At 42.9% G+C, this 22063-nt stretch overlaps 1 protein-coding gene across 6 annotated transcripts; it reads left to right on the plus strand.

Annotated features, from left to right (window-relative positions):
- Window positions 1-401: 401 nt before the first annotated feature.
- On the plus strand, window positions 402-21622 carry nsd3 (nuclear receptor binding SET domain protein 3). 6 transcript variants are annotated; one of them, XM_056377402.1, is made up of 25 exons: window positions 402-806; window positions 3128-3984; window positions 4600-4848; window positions 4959-5121; window positions 5233-5387; window positions 6034-6666; window positions 6750-6924; window positions 7008-7108; window positions 7709-7754; window positions 7864-7994; window positions 8719-8844; window positions 8939-9065; window positions 9161-9361; window positions 10849-11028; window positions 11785-11931; window positions 14918-15074; window positions 15982-16184; window positions 16289-16401; window positions 16516-16662; window positions 16748-16870; window positions 17958-18074; window positions 18172-18313; window positions 18445-18551; window positions 18665-18869; window positions 19148-21622. In XM_056377402.1, the coding sequence occupies exons 2-25, from the start codon at window positions 3172-3174 to the stop codon at window positions 19417-19419; spliced, it is 4833 nt and encodes a 1610-aa protein (XP_056233377.1). In that variant the 5' UTR covers window positions 402-806; window positions 3128-3171; the 3' UTR covers window positions 19420-21622. The 6 variants fall into 6 exon arrangements, with proteins under 6 accessions (XP_056233377.1, XP_056233381.1, XP_056233378.1 ...); XM_056377406.1 differs by having other exon boundaries at window positions 11908-11931; XM_056377403.1 differs by having other exon boundaries at window positions 6753-6924.
- The last annotated feature ends 441 nt before the right edge of the window (window positions 21623-22063 follow it).

Consider the following 22063-nt stretch of genomic DNA (forward strand, 5'->3'; position numbering starts at 1 on the left):
TTTGATACAGATCAGGCGAGGAGGCGTATTAAACTCAATCAGAGATTGTGGTGCATCAGGGTGGGAAAAAATCAAAACAATTATTTAATTCTGTTCACAATATTTATCCATGAATATCACGATGACTATTAAAATCCTCTTTGACGCTGTTGTGTCGGTGTACTTCTCAACCTCATGCATTTCCTCTTCCCTTTTAGTGTAGGCGTGACTTTTAATACTGGCCTCTACATTTGACACCCCCCACCCCTCTTTTTTTTTGTTTTTTTTTTAAACACACACACACACACACTCCTTCCTAATAAAGTATGCGCTGTCTGAAGTAAACTACACATCCCGGAGTGCTCCTGTTGACCCCTTCAGTCCAGTGTGAATCTGTACGATTTGGCGCTGAGCTGAAGACCGACCAGGCCTAGACTTAGAAAGCAAGGGTGCTTTTGTTAAAGCAGAGGAAGAGGGAGCTAGAGATCGTTATTATTATTATTATTATTATTATTATTATCGTTACTATGAAGACTGCACACAGGAGGGGGAGCGAGAATTGAACATATCTGTCTCTAGCAGGGTTTTCACTAAATGCTCCAGTCCCTACATTGAGGAAGAGCCAAGCTTTGGGATTGGGTAGCGACCAGATAGCGTAACACCCCCTCCTCCTCTGTGTAGAGAATTGCGTTAAAACGAAAAGGAAAGGCCTGCGCTTTATCAATAGTACAGGATTATTTTTTTTATTTTTCTCATTTTTTCCCCTATAGATTAAACGAGGAAACGTTGCTGGCTGGTGTATGTGTTTAGAATGGGACACGCTGAAGGTACTGACATTTTTTTTTTTGTAATTTCCCTGCATCTCTCGACTCGGCATCAAAATCTGTGCTGCTCCTTCTGCTCTCTCCTCTTTTAGCGATAAGCGTGTTTGCCATAGCTGCTGCCGCTGTCGATGCATGTTGCTATCTTCTCCCCCCCCCCCCTCTTCTGTCTCCACACGGACCGTTTTCGGTTGCTTATTTTCAGGCACATTTTCCTCCAAACCCGCCAGTGATGGAGGTATAATCACGCCAGACAATTTGATTTAAAGGGGCAAAGGCAGCCATATTGGCAAATGAACGTTAGCCTAGCCAACATTAGCTCTCCCCTTTTTCATCTTCTTACATGTTGTGATGGATATAAATGGATAAACGGTAACTGGAAACGGTTTTCCATGTGGGCCAAAAGACAAACGGTCGTATCCCCGTTTCGTGGTTGTTGTCTAACGGTTGAAAACGGTTCACGTCTTTTCAACACAGTCCCCTTTGATGTCAGGTAGCTTTAGGCTAACATCGCAGAAAGCTATAAGATCATTCATGAAACATTTTTTTTGTCTGCGCAGTCGTTTTTTAAACATAACCACTCGGTTTTAACAAGGCATTCATATTTAGGGAACCGGGTGTGATCTTAAAAATAATATCACATGTCGATATAAGTGGCCTGTGCCTGTTAGTTGACACTTTATGGATGTTTACATCACCGTTTTCCACCTTTCCCAATGCTGGGCAGCCTGAGTTTGTCCACAAATGTACACCACAATCAGTGGATTAGTCCGTTCACTGTGAACATCACTTTTAACCTGATTAATGCATCATTATAAATATTAAAAGTGTCAAGTATAAGAGGGCAAAGCAGCCACCGGTGGCTGCTCTTTGTTTTGCTGTGATAGCAGGCCACCATGTGTTTGTGTTGATGAAATTAAAAACACAAATTGATCTATAGCTTGTGAAAAGAGGCAGTGCACAGATAATTAATTGCTATCAAAGAGGAGCCTGCAAAACATCTCAGTCAATAAGTACAGCTGCCTGGAGTTTGTTTTGTGTTTTGAGGGCAAGTTTAAAATAATTGATGGTGATGTTGGCTGAGGATTTGTCCTGTTGTTGGAAAGAGTTTGACCATTAAAGTCCACTTACGGTCCACTGGTGTCTTACATTCAGACAGCCCTATGAGTTTATCACGGCTCCGACTAACAGTTATTTTTTTATTGTTGATAAATCTGCAGATTATTTCAATTGATCGATTAATCTCTTGGTCTATGAAATAGTGCAAAATCCTTTTTTAAAATTCCCTCATATTCCCAAAGTCGACATAATTTCATTGCTAGTTTCGACCACATCAGTCCACAACTCAGACATGTTCTGTTTACTATTATAGAAAACTAAAAGAAAATATAACAACCAGTGATATAATATATAATAACCAGTGATTCTTTTTGCCAGTTTGATTTGAAATACTACTGAAGTGATGATTGTGATTATGACAAAATTGTTCAGTCAATCTACTAATCATTTCAGCTCCTACGTTTATTAGGAGCTGAGGTTAGATTGGAATAATACTTGGTGTATTCTCAGGCTCAGGATGGTGCTGCATGTCACATAATATCTTATGATTCCTCAGAGCATCCAGGCTGGATTACCTGCCAGACAAAGTGTGATCCTGCTCCGGAGCCTTGGCTGTTCTTTTGTTTGCCACACATGCAAATGTGTTTGCAAATATGCACCACTAAAGCATAATATTAGATGAAATGGTAAAGGCAGGTGCTAGATTTTTTTTTTTAGGATTAATCTTTTTGATTTTTCTTCCTTTAGGCGACAGTTAAACAGCCTAGATGCAGACACAAAAGAAGCAGCTAAGATCCCTGGCTGTATTCAATCAAAAAAAAAAATTCAGATTATGTTATGTCTACAAGGTGCATATTCCTAAATACATTTACAGTATGTTTAATCACATTACCACAAAGCAACTGACACACTGCAAACCAGAGGCAGGATAATCTCCCAGAATAGGAGCACTGGTAGGTTTCTGGGCCTCTGGGTAAAGTATTATGAAGCTGATATGTGTAGTCTGCAGTATGCACTGTACCTAATGGAGAATAAAACAAACCAATATATACACCATGCATAGAGAGCAGCAGGGAGTTGGGGGGGGGGGGGGGGTTGTTATGCAGGGAGTCTGATATATGCAATGTCAAGCTGGTTCTACATGTTATATAATTTCATTGTGAAGGATAAATGACTTGAACTTTAACAAGGTATTTGGATGATTTGTCAGCATCAGTTTTGAAAACACAGCCTACATGTGTCTCATTTAATTACACATCTGTCAACAGGTCCAGTCAAAGAAAAAGACAGTTAAGGATGCAGGAGCCCAACAATGGATTTCTCCTTCTCTTTCATGCAAGGGATCATGGGAAATACAATTCAGCAACCCCCTCAGCTCATTGACTCAGCCAACATCAGACAGGAAGGCACCTGCGACACCGGTAGTGACCCGGGCGAGGATGGTGGACCCTCCTACGATGCTGCCCTGGATGCAGAGTTCTCTTACCCGCCGTCAGCCTCGGAGGACATGCAGCAGGTCTCCAATGGCTTCCCGCCTGGTCTGGGCATGTATGAGCCGCAGGCCAAGTTTTCCATGTACTCGCAGTTCCCTAACGGCTCGGCTAACGGCTATGGGGCCATACGGAGCTACGGCGAGCACGGTCTCATGCCAGGGGAAGGGACGGTCCTGAGAGGCCCAGGCCTCCAGGAGCGACCTTTGTCTCCTGTTTCTCCTCCGCTGCCCACACATCACCCGCACCTCCACCACCATCATCATCACCCCCATCACCACCACCACGCGCACCATTTCCACTCAAACCCACCTCATATACAAACCCACTCGCACCCACAGAGTCCAACCCCACCGCCACTGCCTTCCCAGCACCATCTGTCCCAGACGCCACACATCATGACCCACACACTCCCCCCTCCTCCTCCATTACACCTGCCTTCCTCCAGTCCTCCCCCCTCACTTGTGGACAGTACTCCCTCTTCTCAGCCCTCTCACGCCCCGTCCATCACCCCTGGTGGGGTGCTGAAGAAAACCAGCTCTCCGGAGATCAAGCTGAAGATCATAAAGACGTATCAGAATGGAAAAGAGCTGTTTGAATCTGCGCTGTGTGGAGACCTACTGCAGGAGCTGCAGGTAATGCATGCATGTTCAAGCTGGTTACACACACACACACACACACACACACACACACACACACACATACACACAGGTCTGTATCAAACACTGACGACACCGTGGTCAGGTTTGATTCACTCAAATAAACAGCCAAATTATCTGTCATGTTCCTGAAGTCCGAAACAGCTTGTCTTGTCCAAATGATAGTTCTTAACACAAAAATATTTAGTTAATTGTTATGTAAGACCATGAAAAGTAGGAAACAAATTTTCCTTGAAAAATGACTTAAATGTGAAGGTTTCCTACTTTGGTTTATCAAAATTGTTGTTTCAGCTCGAGATACAGACAATATCATACCTCGCATAAAAAGTACTTGGCAAAGTATATTGAAAAACTACATTACACACTAAATATAAGTTTAATATGTCCTATTAAAATTTATATAGCGTGGTTTCACTGTGTGATGATCAGCATATTAACAGCACTTAAGAAGTGGAAATCTGAGGAAGATTTTATTTCTGCAGACAGACAGATCCATTTTTGAGTTGACTTTATGGAAACAGCAAAAAAAAAAAAAAGTTAACTGATGTCTCCTCACTGCTGTTTTCCCTTTTTCTATTTTCTAATCTTCAGAAGGAGTCTCAGAAGAACGAGGCCGCTCAGATGCAGCGCAGACATGAGAGGAAGAAGGAGAAGAGGAAAAAGAGTGCGAGGCTGCAGCAGCAGGTCCAGGAACAGAGCCTGGACCAGAGCCAAACACAGGCAGGTACAACGGGCCAGACAGAGGACACCCACGTCCAGCCCCAGCCAACAGAAGCACCCCCGGCCCAGACAGAGAAGCCTCAGAAGACGGTTATCAAAGCTGAACCAAAGACACCAAAGGCAAGAGCGGGACTGTTCACTCTGTAGCAGTTTCAGTTCTTTTGGAAACGTACTTGTCATTGTTTGGATTTTGAAATCGGTGATTTGTTCATGTTCATGTTCATGTTTAGGTTCCGAAGGTCCATCATCCATCAGTGATCCAAGAGACGGGCTTCTGTAAGGAGTTTGTGATAGGAGACCTGGTGTGGTCCAAGGTGGGCACCTACCCCTGGTGGCCCTGCATGGTCTCCTCTGACCCGCAGATGAAGGTCCACACTCGTATCAACACCAGAGGTAATGAACAGGTCCATTTAAAAAAAAAAAAAAAAACGTTTAACTCTCTAAATCTGCCTGTTTTCTTTCACGCCGCAGCTCATTTCACTGACTTTCTCTGTTGCCGTGCAGGTCACAGGGAGTATCACGTCCAGTTCTTTGGCAGCGTTGCTGAGCGAGCATGGATCCATGAGAAGAGGATTGTCATGTACCAAGGGAAGAAACAGTTCGATGACCTTCAGTCCGAGACTCTGCGCAAGACCACAAACCCTGTAGAGAGACATAAAGTACGTACAAATGCGTCTTAGAAATTTTGGCAGACTGATCCAATATAAAGATACTATGTAGGCCAAGAGGCACTCAATCGAAGTTAAGATTTATGTTTAGAATTGACTTCATGTGATTGACATGTATGCAGTGAATAATTTTATGCAATCGGGTCTTCGTAATAAAGAACGTAACGTAGGCTGTTATTTTTAGTTTTTATTATTTATATAGACCAAAATCAGGAATTTGACTCAGTGTTGAACAGGTGAAAACTTTATTATAAAACTATCATATGCAGTGCAAACACTTTTTAGTTTCAATGTTTAGAATCTGAGATTCAAATTTAAACTTATTAAGAATAGTCAGTATTTTATTTTTATTTCTTTTTCTTAAGTTTGTATCATTGGAATTATATTCTGAACTTTCCGCTTTACAAGACAATTTTTGGATCCGTGGGACATAAAATCTGGGAGAAAATCAGTTACTACCATTAACTGGCTTTTTGTTGATGATGCCATTGCTTCTAATTTATCCCATGCATGTCTTTTGGATTATAAACTCTTTGTTTTTTTCTTTCTTTTAAACCATCAGGAATGCCATGAATGACACTGAGATGGATTGTATTTAGAAATGATGTTCATCATTTTCGTATCTTTTCTTCTCCAGCTTCTGAAGCCTATCCCTCAGCGGGAGCGCTCTCAGTGGGAGGTAGGTGTAGGCCACGCAGAGGATGCCTTCCTGATGACGCGGCAGGAGCGAATTGACAACTACACTTTCATCTACGTTGACCCCGACCCAAATGAAGCCCCGCCGAACAAGAAACCCAACATCAGAGCTGAGAGACGAAACCGGCGCTCCAGCGGCTCAATCAGTAAGAAGGAAGATGGAGGAGTGAAGTCACCAGAGAGAGAGCTGCCACCGCGAAGGCAGCTGCCACGCAGACAGTGTAGTGTTTCAAACACAGAAGACAACACAAACTCCCAGGCCTCAAGTGAAGAGAAGAACCAGAGGGGGGACCAGCGTAAGGCCAGCTCCCCAAAACAGAATGCTGGTTGTGACGCACGAGCACGGCAGGACTCACCGCCGCCAGTCAGGGCCTGGAAAACAGCAGCTGCGAGAAAGCTGCTGCCTCTCTCCATCACCATGAAGAGGCTGAATGTGGAGATCACAAAGTGTGACTGGCCTCTGCTGCAGAAAAAAGCAATTCCATCTCCGAAAAAAGAAAAAGAAGAAGAAGAAAAGGAGGAGAGGGTGGAGAGAGAAGCCAGGCAGCCTGACCTTGGATACTGCTCTCCTGAGGTTGGTGTAACTTTTTCAGACAGAAAAATGTACATGTGACCGTGTTATCCTGTAAGAAGATAGTCAGATGTTGATGCTTTCAGCAGGACAGCAGAGCTAAACCTGAGCCTAGTCCAGAGGAGGAGGAAGATGGGGACGAAGGAGAGGAAGAGGGGGAGGACAGGGATGAGAGAAGAGGCTCCCCTGCCAGTCGGAGGAGCGAGGAGGGAGGAATGCAGCCGACCTCCTCCCCTGGATCGCACCACAGTAGTCCACAGGGTTAGTAAAACAGACACGATGAATATTTGACGTGTAGAATGACACTGTAAGAGATGCAGCTCAACATTTCTATACGTTTTCAGGTTCTCAAGAGAGAAAGCTGCAGCGAAGATCAGTCCGGAGCAGGTCTGAGTCAGAGAGAGGCAGCGATCCCGTCCCTAAGAAGAAAACCAAAAAGGAACAGGTATCCGTCCCCCTCAGATAAGACGGTCTTCAGACCAAAACTAGCACTGTATTAAAAAGAAAACACACGGGTGTGGCCTCTGGTTAAGGCAGATACAATTGCAACCTTTGTTGCATTTCATACCCTTCTCTCTCTCCATGTTCCCTCTACAGTTGTCTTTTTTCTTCCACACTGTCAGCTATCAAATATATTCCAAATACACCAAAATATTCCAAAATATAATAAATAAGTAAAACTAAAAAAATACAAGGGGCTTTGTGCATATCTCCGGTATCTGTGAAACAAAACACTAAACACTACAAAGACACATTACACAGGGGTGTAATATTATGAGATAGGATTTTGCAACACTAGAAACGTGTCAGTTGTCAGTGAAATGATCTGTTGTGTGCTGGAACATTATATAACATTGTGTTGCATTGTGACAAAGTTGAGTTAGATTCAACTTTCCCCAAACAAGCCTGAGGGTTTTTTGCTGGAGCCCTCTGCGCGTCAACACACTCTCATCCACTGAAGTGAACATAGCCAACTAACCTGCTACCACCTGAATCAGAACGAGCGCCACCGTAACCTAGACTTCCATGTTTAACCTCCTCACAGGCGGAGATGGCTCCTGAAACCACAATGAGGACAGGCTCACAGAAAGGTAGGGGATCCTTCTCTCATGCCTCCTGTAAACCTCTGTGGTGGGAAATCCATGTACTTCTAAAAACTGAATTTCATCTTTTTGACTACCCCCCTGTGTGATCCTCTAGGTGCCAGTGAGATCTCGGATGCCTGCAAGCCTCTGAAGAAGCGAAGCAGAGCGTCAACAGATGTGGAAATGGCTTCATCTCAGTACAGAGACACGTCTGATTCTGACTCCAGAGGTCTCAACGATCCACAGGTAGGCTTAGGAAACATGTACAGAAAATACCCACACACTCAAACAGGAAAACACTATTTGTGTTTTTTATTTATGCATTTTCAGCAACGTGCAAGACTTTCTTTTTGTATCACATAGTCACAACTCGGCCTGAAAATGATGAGTCCACAGATTAAAAAATGAATCACTAACGATTTCGATCATTGATTTAGTGTTTAAAGTGTTTTTGTAAAGCAAAAATTCAGTGCTTGCAGCTTCTCTGATGTGAATATCTTATTATTTTCATTTTTTTTTAAAATCTTAGTGGAACTTATAACGGGTATTTTTGACTGCTGACATGTCACACACACATTCATACAGTGGTTTTCTACACATATATAGTGCTTATACACACTGATGATACATGTTTGGGGTTCAGTATCTTGCCCAAGGACACTCAACATGCGCACTGGAGGAGCTGGGAATCGAACCGCCGACCTTCCGCTTAGTGGACGACCTGCTCTAACTCCTGAGCCACAGCCACCCGATCCAAACTATCAATCAGTTAATCAAGAATATAATCGACACATTAATTAATAATAAGAAGAATAATTTATTGCTGCCCTGATCACACCGTGGACTAGTCTGAATATCTACGCACTTGTAAAAACTCAGTAGCTTACATTTGGTGTGTTTGTTTCTCTATACGACTGGGTTTCTTCACACAAAACAAAAAAACGCACTTGCTCTTTTCTTCATATCACAGGGTTTATTCGGGAAGAGTCTTGATAGTCCGGCAGCAGCAGATGCAGACGCTTCAGATACTCAGTCTGTGGACTCTGGCTTGTCCCGACAGGACAGCAGCACTGGCAAGAGAGACACGGTCTGCCAGGTCAGCGCTGCTCATGATCCATCTCTGTTAAACTGTATTTCTTCCGCCGGTATTGAGTTCATATCATGATCTATTCATCTTTCTCTCCGTGTAGATCTGTGAGGTGTATGGAGAGGGTTTGGTTGTGTGTGAAGGTGACTGCAACAGACAGTTTCACTTGGAGTGTCTTGGTCTGACATCCCTACCTGAAGGCAGATTCACCTGTTTGGAATGTAGAAATGGTGAGAAAATCGGAGTAAATAAACTACATCTTCACCATCACGTTTGTTGTATTTGGTTCTCTACAATCAGAGATTCTCTGTCATCCTTTTTCTAGGCAATCATCCATGTTTCAGCTGTAAAACGGTGGGCCAGGAGGTGACACGCTGCTCTGTGTTGGGATGTGGTTGTTACTACCACGAGGATTGTGTCCGCAAACTCCCGGGCACCACTATCAGTTCGGACGGAGGCTTCTGCTGCCCTCATCACAGCTGCGCTACCTGCTGCCTGGAGAGAGACCTGCAACGAGCCAGTAAAGGTAAAACAGTTTCTACTTTGTTTTTTAGCTTCTTTGATTTCCTGTTTGAGTCTGCGGTGGAAGCTGTGTGGCAGCGAGCCAGTGCTACATCAGCAGAGCGTGAAGAAAATGTATGAAAAGTTTAGTTTTCCATTATATTTTTGGCCTCTAGCTGATGTTATTGACCAGTGGCAATCGAAATAAGCTCAAATAATAATTATTGACCAGTGGCAATCGAAATAAGCTCAAATAATAAGAAGAGCAACGGGTCAAGTCTACACTTCCTCTTACACAATATGTAAGAGGAAGAAAAAAGACACTGTGTCTTTTTTTGAGAGATATTAGATTGAGAACCAGATGACAAAAAAGGTGATACTTTCGGAGGAAACTCTCGACTGAAATCTTGCTGCATTTCCTGCAGAGTATTTGATGACTCAGTCTTGTTACAAATGTCCTGTTCCACCCCAAACTTAATGTGTTCATGAAGGTGGTTCTGAGGTGAGGGGCACCTGGAGGCCGTAGACCAGTGGAGAAAAGTAATTTCCATGTTCCTGAAAGTGCCTTTAGATGATGGTGCAATATCCTGCTGGAAATATACCATCTGAAAAGGAGAAGAAATACACTGTGTTTGCATCATTGTGCAAGTATCTTGTGGTTTTAAAAATGAACCTCAAGTGCTAAGGTGCCAAAAATGTCACCAAAAATCAGCCATGACACCATCACCTACTCTTTGTACGTGTGACACCAGGCAGGATTAATGCTGAGTCTGATTCTGACCATATTAAAAAGCACTGCATGGGGATAAAGAAGTAAACAAAACCTAAAACTTAGGTTTTAGGAAATTACTTCTTAAAATCCTCTAGGAACTCATCTCAAATAAAATCCCTCAGCAAATGATGTTAGAGTCTGTTGTAGGAGATGATCATGGTTGTTTTTGTCTTTACGATCCAAAAAACTTTTTATGTTTTTATAAAAAATGTTGCCGTTGTCTATGAGTTATTAGCCGCTCCACCAACGAGACATTTCCCCTCTAAGCCTCTCACATGGTTTCATTTAAATAACTGTGTGAGGCCCATAAAAGAAAAATCTTTTCTTCTTTTCAACTCCATTAAACATCTCACAACCTCCAGATTAATCTTGTGACCCTTTGGACCCTGAGGTTGAGAACCACTACCATCAAGTGCAAATGTTCAATGTCGAACCGTGTTTAGTATTATTTAGTTGTTAAAGAAAAATAACATTTTAATACCTGAAGTCTTGATTAGCTACTAGAAAAAAAGCACCAAGTGGTTGTATTCTTTCCTTCTGATTTTCTTTAATTACAACTGGAGCCCGTAAAGGAATTTGACCTAATTCATTACAAAAAACTGGAATGAAAGGAGTGATCCTTTTCTCAGCTCTATGTGTGCTGTACTGTCACACAGCTACATGACTCGTGACAGAGTGAACGGTTCACAAAAACTGTGACTCACTGAGTCTTTTTTCCCTCTGCTCTGCTTCCCGTCCAGGTCGTCTGATGCGTTGTATCCGCTGCCCGTTGGCCTATCACACAGGAGACAGCTGCGTGGCGGCGGGTAGTGTCGCCCTCACCCATCACATCATGATCTGCAGCAGCCATGGCAGTGCCAAGAGGAACGGCCTCCTCACCTCCCCTGTCAATGTGGGCTGGTGCTTCCTGTGTGCCAGAGGTAAGCTCTCATAGCAGTACACACTAACGGCCTTCCTCTCCGACAGCTGAGATTCAGCAGTGACCCTGAACAGACGGCACTGACACAAACACAGAAATTCTTAATTTTGCTTCCACCACCCTCTGACTTCAGTATAATGACAAACAACGAGAGTAGGGATTTTGTACTTGCACGTCACATTGGAGCATCAACAGGACCTGACCACCTTCCATGATTGTAGATTATAACCATTTTCCTTGATACAGTCAAAGTTGCAGCAACATCTCATGAGTGAAAACAGAAGCGTCACATATTTCCCTTTTACGTATATTGGATATTTAATCTTTAATATTACATGTTTCATGTTTGGCATTGTTGTTCATGAATAGCAGTGCTGTGAAATGTAATGTTTGTTTTCCATCACGATACTAATACTATGAATGATCCAGGCTGTTACAGTGCACTCCGCTTCAAAGATTGCTCTGGATGGTGACGAGTTTACTGACTCTGAACCAGTATACATCTGATGTTTTGTCTGTTAAACAATAAGTTGAGTGCACTGTTTGGCCTCTTTGTGTTGGGACAAACTTTGTTTTACTTGTTACTTTCTTGTGTTAAAACAGTGTGTGAGTGTGTGTGTGTGTGTGTGTGTGTGTGTGTGCACGTGTGTGTGTGTTTGTGCGTGAGACTGTGTGTTCTTTCTCTTTTTGTGAAATTTTGGGTAATTTCGAGTTTGACTGCGGCTCACCCCCGTCTCTTCCTGTGTGTCTTGTGTAGGGCTGTTAGTGCAAGACCTTACTGACACCATATTAAGTTCATATGCCTATAAGTCCCACTACCTTCTGACTGAGTCAAATCGTGCTGAGTTGAAATTACCTATGATTCCCTCTCCTTCGTCAGCTACCAAAAAGAATGTTGGGAAAGGTAACTGAACAGTTTTTCTCTTTCTCCATTGTCCCACTGGTCTGTGTTTGTGTTGTGCCTGCTCCCGTTCTGATTTAGTTTCCCTTTTGTACGCATCTTTCATTTCAAAGCCTTGAGGTGCAGTGAGTTAATTAACTGGTTAAACATGCAGTTAATTTCAATGCAGAGTTGTGCAAAATAACCTCAGCCAAGTTCCCTAACACATTAACAGAAAACAGTGGGCCTCATGCAAGAACATCTTTGTATTCTCATCCCAAACCGCTCTTTTTTTTCTTTCTTTTTTTTTGGGCATATGAGAAGAAGGATTTGCCAAAACTTAAATTGCTATAAACTGTCCTTTTTCACAGACACTCTGACAGATCACAAGAGGAAAAGCACAGGTCTAAATAACAAAATTAATTTAAGATGCTTCAGTCCCAGGGTCCTGGTATTGTGCGTCACTGTGACACTGTCATGGCTTACTGGGACGCTTGGAATAGAAAAAACTGTTACATCCCGATTCCCTCATTTGATCTTTCCTTATTCCTGGATCCTCGCTTGAAAGCCGTCCCAAATCTCTTATTCCTGCTCTGAGGAGTGAGGAGCAAGGAAGGATCTCTGAGGAGCCATGAGTGAGGACACATGAGACACTTAGCTGAACGGCATGGCTAATAAATACTCCGCCGTGCTGATGTCATCAGAAGGAAAGGACGTTTCATTTCTCTTAAAAACATATTTCCTTCTTTCCTGTCTCCTCGCATGTTTTCCTTGCATCTCTCCTTGCGTCTTCAGTGGGAGCGACTAAGACTCAAGGAAAAGACACAAGCGAGGGAAACGTGGATGCAGTTAAGAGAATTGAGAAGTACCCAGGGCCATTTTTAAGGTTATTAGAAACACCTACGCTTTTCCTGCAATGACAAGTTAAAATGTGTGCTGTGAAAAAGGCCTTTTTAATCTCACCTGTTCACTGCATCATCATTAGCATAAGTGATGCCCCCAAACCACTGTATAAGGCTGTCTGTCTGCTGCACTTCATTCGTGGGCAACTTTTATTCAAGAGGGAAAAGAAAAGCTTCCAAGTCCTAATACTGGAAATCAGCAGACAAGAACAGACCACGTTTTAGCAATGTCAGTAGTGCTAATATTAATACAACTGCCTGCGATGTGTCACCAGAGCAGCGCTGTACTGATAAAAATTATAAACTCAAGTTTTACTTACTGAGCTATTTCAGTGGCCATGGTCTTCTTCAGCATTTGGAACTTACCTAGGTGTCATCATATAATCCGAGTACAGGACCTGGGTCACACAACAAGAGTTGGTAATATGACCCCTGTCTCTGTTGGTGTCCATTGTGACGTTACATTGGAAGTGAACCCCAAGTTCCCAACTTTTATCTCTGTAATTTGCTCCCAAGGCCAAGAATGAACCTCTGCGTTCAAAGAAGGACTTTGACATTAAGTTAGATGCTCAAAAACATCTTGCTAAAGCAAAGTGATCCATGACCTCAGATGGGAGGCGGTCAGTGGGCTGTGACACGATGGAGATAGATATTATTCAGGTAATATTGCTGCTAGTGTAGCAAAGGATTTTCTAAAACTATCAAACAAGCAATAACCATAATGATTCTCATTCTTATGATTTCATTATGATTCTGAAAGTCAAACAACTGTTTTTTTCTTCCTGTGGAGAACGACAAGCTGTTTGTACACGACTTGTACGACAAATCTGAACGACGAACAAATTTCATGTGTATCCAAGAGAAGGCGACAGGTTCTCTAAAGTCACTCGTATGTGCCTCATAGAACAAATCTGTTCATATGAGTGGTTCTTGCACGAGGCCCATTGTGCGATTTGTTTGCACTGTGCATGGACAGTTAATCTGGATATATATCTTTCTAATAAAGCTGCTATAAACAACATAAAATCAAAAGTTCTTTTAAGTTTCAATGAATAAAATGTCCCTGCTGGGAAAATATAATTGGTCATTAAACCTGATGCAGGATGCTCTGGATTAGCTCAGGTTCTGTCTGTGGTTTGCGGAGCTTTTCGCTGCTGGAGGCGCACTGCTTCTCTGCTTCAGCACTCTGGGCTTGTTTTTTGATTTGAACTGCCTTGATCAGCCTCACCTCTTTATGCTGACTGCAAGTCAATTTTTATTTTTGACTGAAACTTTCAGATGAAAGGCTTACCTTTACTTGGCTTACCTCATTTTCTTGAGCTTTGACCTGCCTTGAATGGAACATAATTCCAATCAGGATTAGATTTGTTAATTATAATTAATTGCTGTTTAAAGTTGTGATGTGAGTGCTATATTTCATTAAAGAAAAAGAAAAAAACATTCAGTAAATTGCAATATTGTAAAAGTACATGATTCCATGCAAGCTGGTCTCTGCAGGATGTGATATATGTGATGGGAAAAGTTTGCTTTACTGGCAGGACTGCATGCCTGCTTTTTGCCAGTAATTTGTTACTTGAGTATAACACTGATTCATTGTTAACTCGCTGGCTGATTTTATTCCCGTGCTGCCGCATGTATTTCCCGTAGACTGGTCTTGGTACAGTGCTCTGAATCTGATTGCCAGACATGCTGTAACTGCTGTAGTAAAAGTTGTAACCGACCTGAGAATCACATGCAGAGGTCTCCTTCATTCCTTCTCATGTTTCAGAATAAAGGCCAGATGTTATTCTAGAGGCTTTAAATTAAAGTATTGTCCACCACAAGGACACTATTTTCATAGCGTTCTAAATGTTTAAAAAACATGACGTGATGCTGTATTGTAGGTTCAGCTTCAGTTTAATATTCATACTTTTTTTAGGCTTGTCTGCAAATGAGATTCAGAGTTTGTCCAGGTTTTAAGGTGCATCACCTAACCATACACTCCTCCTCTCTTTGCATACCCATTTCCCACAATGCATGCACACATACACATACACACACACACACACACACACACAAACACACACACAAACACACACACATACATGTTTACATCCATACAAATGTAGGAGGCAAGTTGCTGTGCTGCGACTCATGCCCAGCTTCCTTCCACCCGGAGTGTTTGGAGATGGAGATGCCGGAGGGCGCGTGGTCCTGCAGTGATTGCAGGGCAGGGAAGAAACCTCACTACAAACAGATTGTCTGGGTCAAACTGGGCAACTACAGGTACGCAGAGAGCACTTAGTATAGACTGCTGAAGGTTGTGCAACTGTCAGATACATTTAAAAGATAAGTCTGGTGATATTCTATATTTTTCTTGTTAACAATAAAATCCCATGAAAAGACTAAAACTAACAAAGACTTGATAAGTAACTTATTCCTCTGTTCCATCGAGCTCCATTAAAAACACATCAGCAAGGTTCAGTGTACTAAGTGACATGTTCCTTTATTACAATGAACATGAACTCTCACTGCAGCACCAGGCGTGGACTAATCCTCTGCTGAAAATAGCCCCCCAGCAAATGTAAAGCTGAGAAAGACAGTGCCCACCTGTATTAGGAAATTATTTAGACTTTTTAATCATTGAACTATATATTTGTGACCTGTTTTATGTGTTTTTATTTTATGTCTTCAGTAGGAACAAATGCGTTTTTGGCTGAGAAGCACAGACAGACTGGGGACAGGCTAATGTATGGTGGTTTTGGTCTTTTCATAGCATTAGTTGAAATCAACAAAAGTATAAAATATCACTTCTCTTATCCTTGAAGTTCAGTGCAACGAACTTGAGTTTCACCTCACACTGAAACAGGATGTGATGTGATACTCTAGATGGGGGTATTCAGGAAATACTGAAACAAATTGTTGAAAAACAGCCAGCATACATGTAGATCTTCTAGGTCGGCGTTTAACAGACATGAGCTCTGAGCTTGAGGAGTTTTGTTTCTTTAGACAGACTCTCAAATTGTCAATCAGAAAAAAAAAATTAAAGGCAAAGTAAATATTTGCAAAGTTTGGACACCTATGTACATTGGATGTCACTTCAATAGTTATTCTTCATTCACTCTCCCTCTGTCCTGACATGTCTTTCATCTTCTTACCTTTTCCTCGTGAACAATATCGTGTTCCCTCGCAGGTGGTGGCCAGCGGAGATCTGCAACCCTCGCTTGGTGCCATCAAACATCCAGAGCCTTCGCCACGACATCGGTGACTTCCCTGTGTTTTTCTTTGGCTCCCACGACTACTACTGGATCAACCAGGGCCGCGTCTTCCCCTACGTAGAGAATGACAAGAACTTTGTCACGGGTCAGATCAACATCAACAAAACCTTCAAGAAAGGTAATTTCTTCCAAGAAAGTTTCCTCCTGCTTTAAACATCTGTTGGGGTTTCATCCGGTCAAGCTGTAGGAAATATACATTTCTGAGATGTTGTTGTGTTTTAGCTCTGGAAGAAGCAGCCCGGCGGTTTCAGGAGCTCAAGGCACAGAGGGAAAGCAGGGAGGCTCTAGAACAAGAACGCAACTCTCGCAAACCTCCACCGTACAAATTCATCAAGGTACTGTCATTTGAATATCTCCCTTAAATAACCCAAAAACTGTCTAAATTTAACTTTTATTCAGTAAGTATTCAGCGTTTTTACTTATTCTATGGGTGTGTTTTTTTGTGCCAGTCCAACAAACCAGTGGGGAAAGTGCAGGTACATGTAGCTGACTTGTCAGAAATCCCACGATGCAACTGCAGACCAACAGATGAGCACCCATGCAGCCTTGACTCCCAGTGTCTCAACCGCATGCTGCAGTACGAGTGTCATCCACAGGTCAGTATTTGTAATTGTTCATTTAGCTACGTTCTTTAACAGTCCTGCACCTCTTAACTTGATACCTTCACGTTGTTGTTGTCAGGTGTGTCCTGCAGGAGACAACTGTGAGAACCAGTGTTTCTCCAAGCGGCTGTACGCAGAGACAGAGGTGATAAAGACAGACGGCCGTGGCTGGGGCCTCAGGACCAACCAGGCTCTCAGGAAGGTGTGTGTCCAATCCTTTCACCCAAAACAGCGTCAACATGTCACAGTAAAGCTGGATTTATACTCCTGCGTTAAGGGACTACGGCTCACCTACAGCGGCCACGCGTGGAGGCAGCAAGTGTAACTGACATGCGCCTCCTCAAAAGTGTAACTACACATTTGGTCTACATCATTGATGGAGACACCACACGAGGACTGTAAGAATAATGATTTGCCGCTTGTGTTTTCTCCTACTTGTTCCTCTCAATATTCTCAGTGCTCTAAATAGTCCAGAGAGTAACAAGTCACTTACACTACAGACCTGCTCGTCACAATCTTTGTGAATGAATGAACATAAGCGGCAGTAGTTTCTTATTCAGTAACAAGACGCGGTGAAATAAAGGTCTACATTACTTGGATCTAACTCTAGATCTAGTAGTAGAAGTAAAAATAAATGAAAGAATGTAAATACAGTTACTGCTGGGAAAATAACGCATGACACGGCCTGATCATATACAAGACATGTAACTAAAAAAATAGCGTCTGCCAATAAGTCAACTTGTGCTTCTTACCACATGGTATGGGGACAAGATTTCCTTCAATGTGTTGTATTGGAAAGACTTATGAATTATGTAGAAGCGAATAAAAAAAAATCTTAAGGACGTCTGGACCGAGAATCAAAATGTGAATCACAAAAACGTGCTCTACTGGAGGACTCGGAACAAAGTGACATTCAAAAGCAGAAAACTTGTGATTTAAGGTTTGAGTTTGTGTGAAAGAGACTAAATGTTAGTGAGAAAGATGCTCATTCAAACTAAGAGCTTGTGTTTCAGATTTTCTTCCTGTTATTAGGTGAGTGACAGTAGACAGAGCAGAGAGGTGAAGGACTTGCGATAAAGGTCCCAGGCTGGCCTTCACCTCTCTGGATCCTCCTTTGCTTGTCAATACACAGAACTTCACTGTGGCTTTCTCCGGGTGATTTCATTTAACTTTGGAAATGGCTCTGAAATCCCTGTTGAATAGTCCTTGATTTCTAAAGTCTTTGAAGGGTGAGGGTCTGTGTGATGGCTGAAACAATGGACAAATGTGATGTTTGTTGTTTTCTTCAGGGTGACCTTGTGACAGAATACGTGGGAGAGGTGATAGACTCAGAGGAGTGCCAGCAACGTATCAAACGCGCCCATGAAAATCATGTGACCAACTTCTACATGCTCACCCTCACCAAGGTAACATCCCAGACACTGATAAACACTGTTCAGAGGAGAGACCTCCACCAGGCATTTTCTAAACCCCGGGTGACTTGATATATGTCTCACCTCACAGGATCGCGTGATAGACGCCGGCCCAAAAGGAAACTCATCTCGGTTTATGAACCACAGCTGCAGCCCAAACTGTGAAACCCAGAAGTGGACGGTAAACGGAGACGTTCGCATCGGTCTCTTTGCCCTCTGTGACATCGAGTCTGGTGAGTTCACACGGAAACATGAAACACGTGCTCACACGTGTTCCCGTTACACTCCCACGTATATGTTACATGCACTCGGAGCAAGCTCGATGATCTGTATGATGTGAGTTTTGTCCCTGGCTTTCCTGCAGGCACAGAGCTGACGTTCAACTACAACCTGCACTGTGTGGGCAACAGGAGAACGTCCTGTCACTGCGGATCAGACAACTGCTCTGGATTCCTCGGGGTGCAGCCAATGGTGAGAACATTCACCTCTCAGCACCCTGAACCCAGTTCTGCTTCCAAACCTGAGAGTAATCCTGGCATAGAGGCTGTATCTGATGAACATTTTGTTTTTCTATAATCCTCCAGAGTGCCGTGGTGATGGAGAAAGAGGAGAAGGCCAGGAACGCCAAGCTAAAGCCGAAGAAGCGGAAGCTGCGGCCGGAGGGCAAACACACACACGAGTACTTCTGTTTTTGCTGTGGAGAAGGAGGAGAGCTGGTGATGTGTGACAGGAAGGACTGTCCGAAAGCGTACCACCTGCTGTGTCTCAACCTCACTAAGCCGCCATATGGTAATGACAAAATGAGCTTGTGTGTGTGTGTGTGTGTGTGTGTGTGTGTGTGTGTGTGTGTGTGTGTGTGTGTGTGTGTGTGTGTGTGTGTGTGTGTGTATCCATTAAAATCTATAGATGTCAAATCTTGCTGATAATAAATATTTCTTATGTTCTGAGATGATGCAAAAGCACTGCTTCATCAGTATTGATCCTGAGTCAGTACTGATACGTCAGGATCTATTACTACAAGTACAATCACTGCTCTGATCCTCAATCACCTCCTTTCCTGTCTGCAGGACGTTGGGAATGTCCGTGGCATGACTGCAGCGTCTGCGGCGCCCCAGCTTCGTCGCTCTGTGATTTCTGCCCTCGCTCGTTCTGCGGGGACCACGAGGCGGGGGCACTCAACGCCTCCTCCCTGGAAGGCCGCCCCTGTTGCTCCAGTCACAATCCCATCAGTCCCCTGGGCTCCACCTCCAGCTCAACTCAGCCGCGGCGGTCCACTCTGAGCCCCGTCAGGGTCAAAGAGGAGCCGGAGCCGGAACCGGGCCAGCAGGCCGCAGAGTGACGCCTCAGCTCCCTCAATACCTCATTCCCTGTAAAGTGCGCTCCCGTCGGCCTCCTGGGCTCCCATCAACTTCTGACCTGAAGCAGTGCACTACAAAAGGGAATACAGCGCTTTTTGACCAGTGCAATGGCTGCTACTCAGAGCCGAGACACACCGATGAACACCGCAGAGCGACTGGAGTGTCGGCACGGGAAGTGACCGGGCATCATTGTGCGCCATTTTCCCTTCTCTATTGCCATAAAACACCATCACTAACGGTCTCTACAGCTCGCCTGCGCCCATCGGAGGGGCCCAGACCACCTCATTATGTTCCTTTTTTTGTTTGTTTTTTTTTTTTTGTTTGTTTTTTTTTTTACAGCTGTGGAAATTTTAAGTGTTGTCACGTCGTCAGTTACCGGCACTTTGAAGAACTCACAGGGTGACGTGGAGGGAGAGGTAGTGCAGTGAAAGAGGAGGAGGAGATGTAAAGCTCAACCTCTCCACCACCACGCTGCTCCTCTCCTTGTTTACCTGCTGTAAGCTGTGATCAGCATCTCAAACACAGGATGGCTTCACGGAAACAAGCCAGCCTTCCTCCATCACTCCTGACGTGACCTGTCATCGTATTTATCTCTTCTTCCTCTCGGAGAAAAGGAGGGCGGAGAATGACCGATTTTTGTGCAATTTTTTCAGGATCACACTACATTCCAACCTTCCTTAAACATGGTTTTAATATACTTATGGGTATAGATGAATATAATTATATACAGTATCTATGTTTGTTAATGTTTACAGACAGATTCTCTCACTTCATCTCGGTGAGTGGTGTATTATGTTTGTTTGTTTAGGTGTTAAGCATTACGCAGACCTCCTTGTGAAAATAGTCCTATTAAGGTGAAATATAATGGTATATAGTGTAATGGTATGACATTACAGAAGTACTTGTGATTTTCATATTGCCAGTCTCACTTGCCATTGTGTACATAATTGGCTCATAATATTGTAAAGTACTTAAAGATCAGGAGGGACGGAGCCTCGCCTCTCTGGTTGTTCCTGGAAGAAGGAAACGCTTTTTTAAACAACAAGACAGATCCTTTTTATTTTCTTTTTCGATAAAAGTTCTGTTTTCACATTTCCTCCGAACAGTTACTGTAATTTGTATTGTAGATGGAGGAGCCCAGCTTGTGATCACTGGTGCTGTCTTAAAGTATTGTTAACCAGCCTTAAGTTTGACTCTGGCTGTAGGAACTACTGCCCAGATGCAGTCTATTTCAGTAACGTTGTGTACTGTGACCGCTTCAAAGCTTGTTTTTCTTTTTGTTCCTTTCTTTTTTTCTTTTTCTTCTTCTTCCGTTTGTTGTTTTGCCAAACTTTTCTGAAAAGCACTTTCACGCGGCTTGTCGCTACACAATTTAGCTAGGTCATACATATACAGAAATGTATATCAAAAGAACATATGACAAGTGTTTCAAAATGGATACCTCTTCTTCTTGTAGTAACGTCGGGATTTAAACTGTGTTGTAACTTTTTTTCCTCTTGGTCAGAAACGTGGTGAGTGCTCTGCGTGGTTTTTTTGAGGAAAGTGGCCTAAAAGCTGTTAGTTTTTTTGTGTTTTTTTCTTTGTTTGTTTTTTGCCACAAGTAGAAATGACTGCCAGCCTGGCTTCGTACAAAAAAGTCCTCAGTGTCCTCGAGGGGCACTTCTTCATTTTCCACCTGGAGAACATCCTCAAGGCTGGGCTTTATATAAAGACATAATGGTATAACAACAGTCCAGTCTGGTATAATGTACAAATACAAACTTCTGTACAGTGTTTTTAATCACTCATCTGTCAAATCCAATTTTTTTGTATTTATTGCACCACATTTTATACCAATTTCTTTTTCAAACACCAGTACAGTAATTTGTCTCCCTCTCCACCACGTTGTAAGTGAAATAGACTATTTAAAAAACATGGGGAGTTTTACATATTCTATCTGTATCTAGTCATTGCATAGGTTTTTTACATTTGGTGTAATGATTCCACATTTGGTAACAGCCGCTGCTCATCGACCTGTATCGTGACTCACTGTAGTTGGTGTTAAAAGCAGTGTGAAGCAGTTCAATATTGGAATGTAAAGTTTCAGTTTCAAAGCGGTTTTTGTTGCTGTTGTAGCCTGGACTCAAGTGATCATCACAGGAGGAAGCTTTTTCTGTATTCATGCCTCAGCATTTTGCTCGTGATTTTTCCCTGGTTACACGACTGTTTGTTTGTGTTTTTTTCTTTTTCTTCTTCTTCCGTTTGTTGTTTTGCCAAACTTTTCTGAAAAGCACTTTCACGCGGCTTGTCGCTACACAATTTAGCTAGGTCATACATATACAGAAATGTATATCAAAAGAACATATGACAAGTGTTTCAAAATGGATACCTCTTCTTCTTGTAGTAACGTCGGGATTTAAACTGTGTTGTAACTTTTTTTCCTCTTGGTCAGAAACGTGGTGAGTGCTCTGCGTGGTTTTTTTGAGGAAAGTGGCCTAAAAGCTGTTCTTTTTTTTGTTTTTTTCTTTGTTTGTTTTTTGCCACAAGTAGAAATGACTGCCAGCCTGGCTTCGTACAAAAAAGTCCTCAGTGTCCTCGAGGGGCACTTCTTCATTTTCCACCTGGAGAACATCCTCAAGGCTGGGC

The sequence above is a fragment of the Seriola aureovittata genome, chromosome 5 (assembly GCF_021018895.1).
Source record: "Seriola aureovittata isolate HTS-2021-v1 ecotype China chromosome 5, ASM2101889v1, whole genome shotgun sequence".
Taxonomy (NCBI): domain Eukaryota; kingdom Metazoa; phylum Chordata; class Actinopteri; order Carangiformes; family Carangidae; genus Seriola; species Seriola aureovittata.

Coding starts and splice junctions, on each gene's coding strand:
- nsd3 (XM_056377402.1), top strand. CDS start 3,172: ATGGATTTCTCCTTCTCTTTCATGCAAGGGATCATGGGAAATACAATT. Junction 4,849..4,958: donor CTGAACCAAAGACACCAAAG/GCAAGAGCGGGA, acceptor GTTCATGTTTAG/GTTCCGAAGGTCCATCATCC. Junction 11,029..11,784: donor GTGCTTCCTGTGTGCCAGAG/GTAAGCTCTCAT, acceptor TGTCTTGTGTAG/GGCTGTTAGTGCAAGACCTT.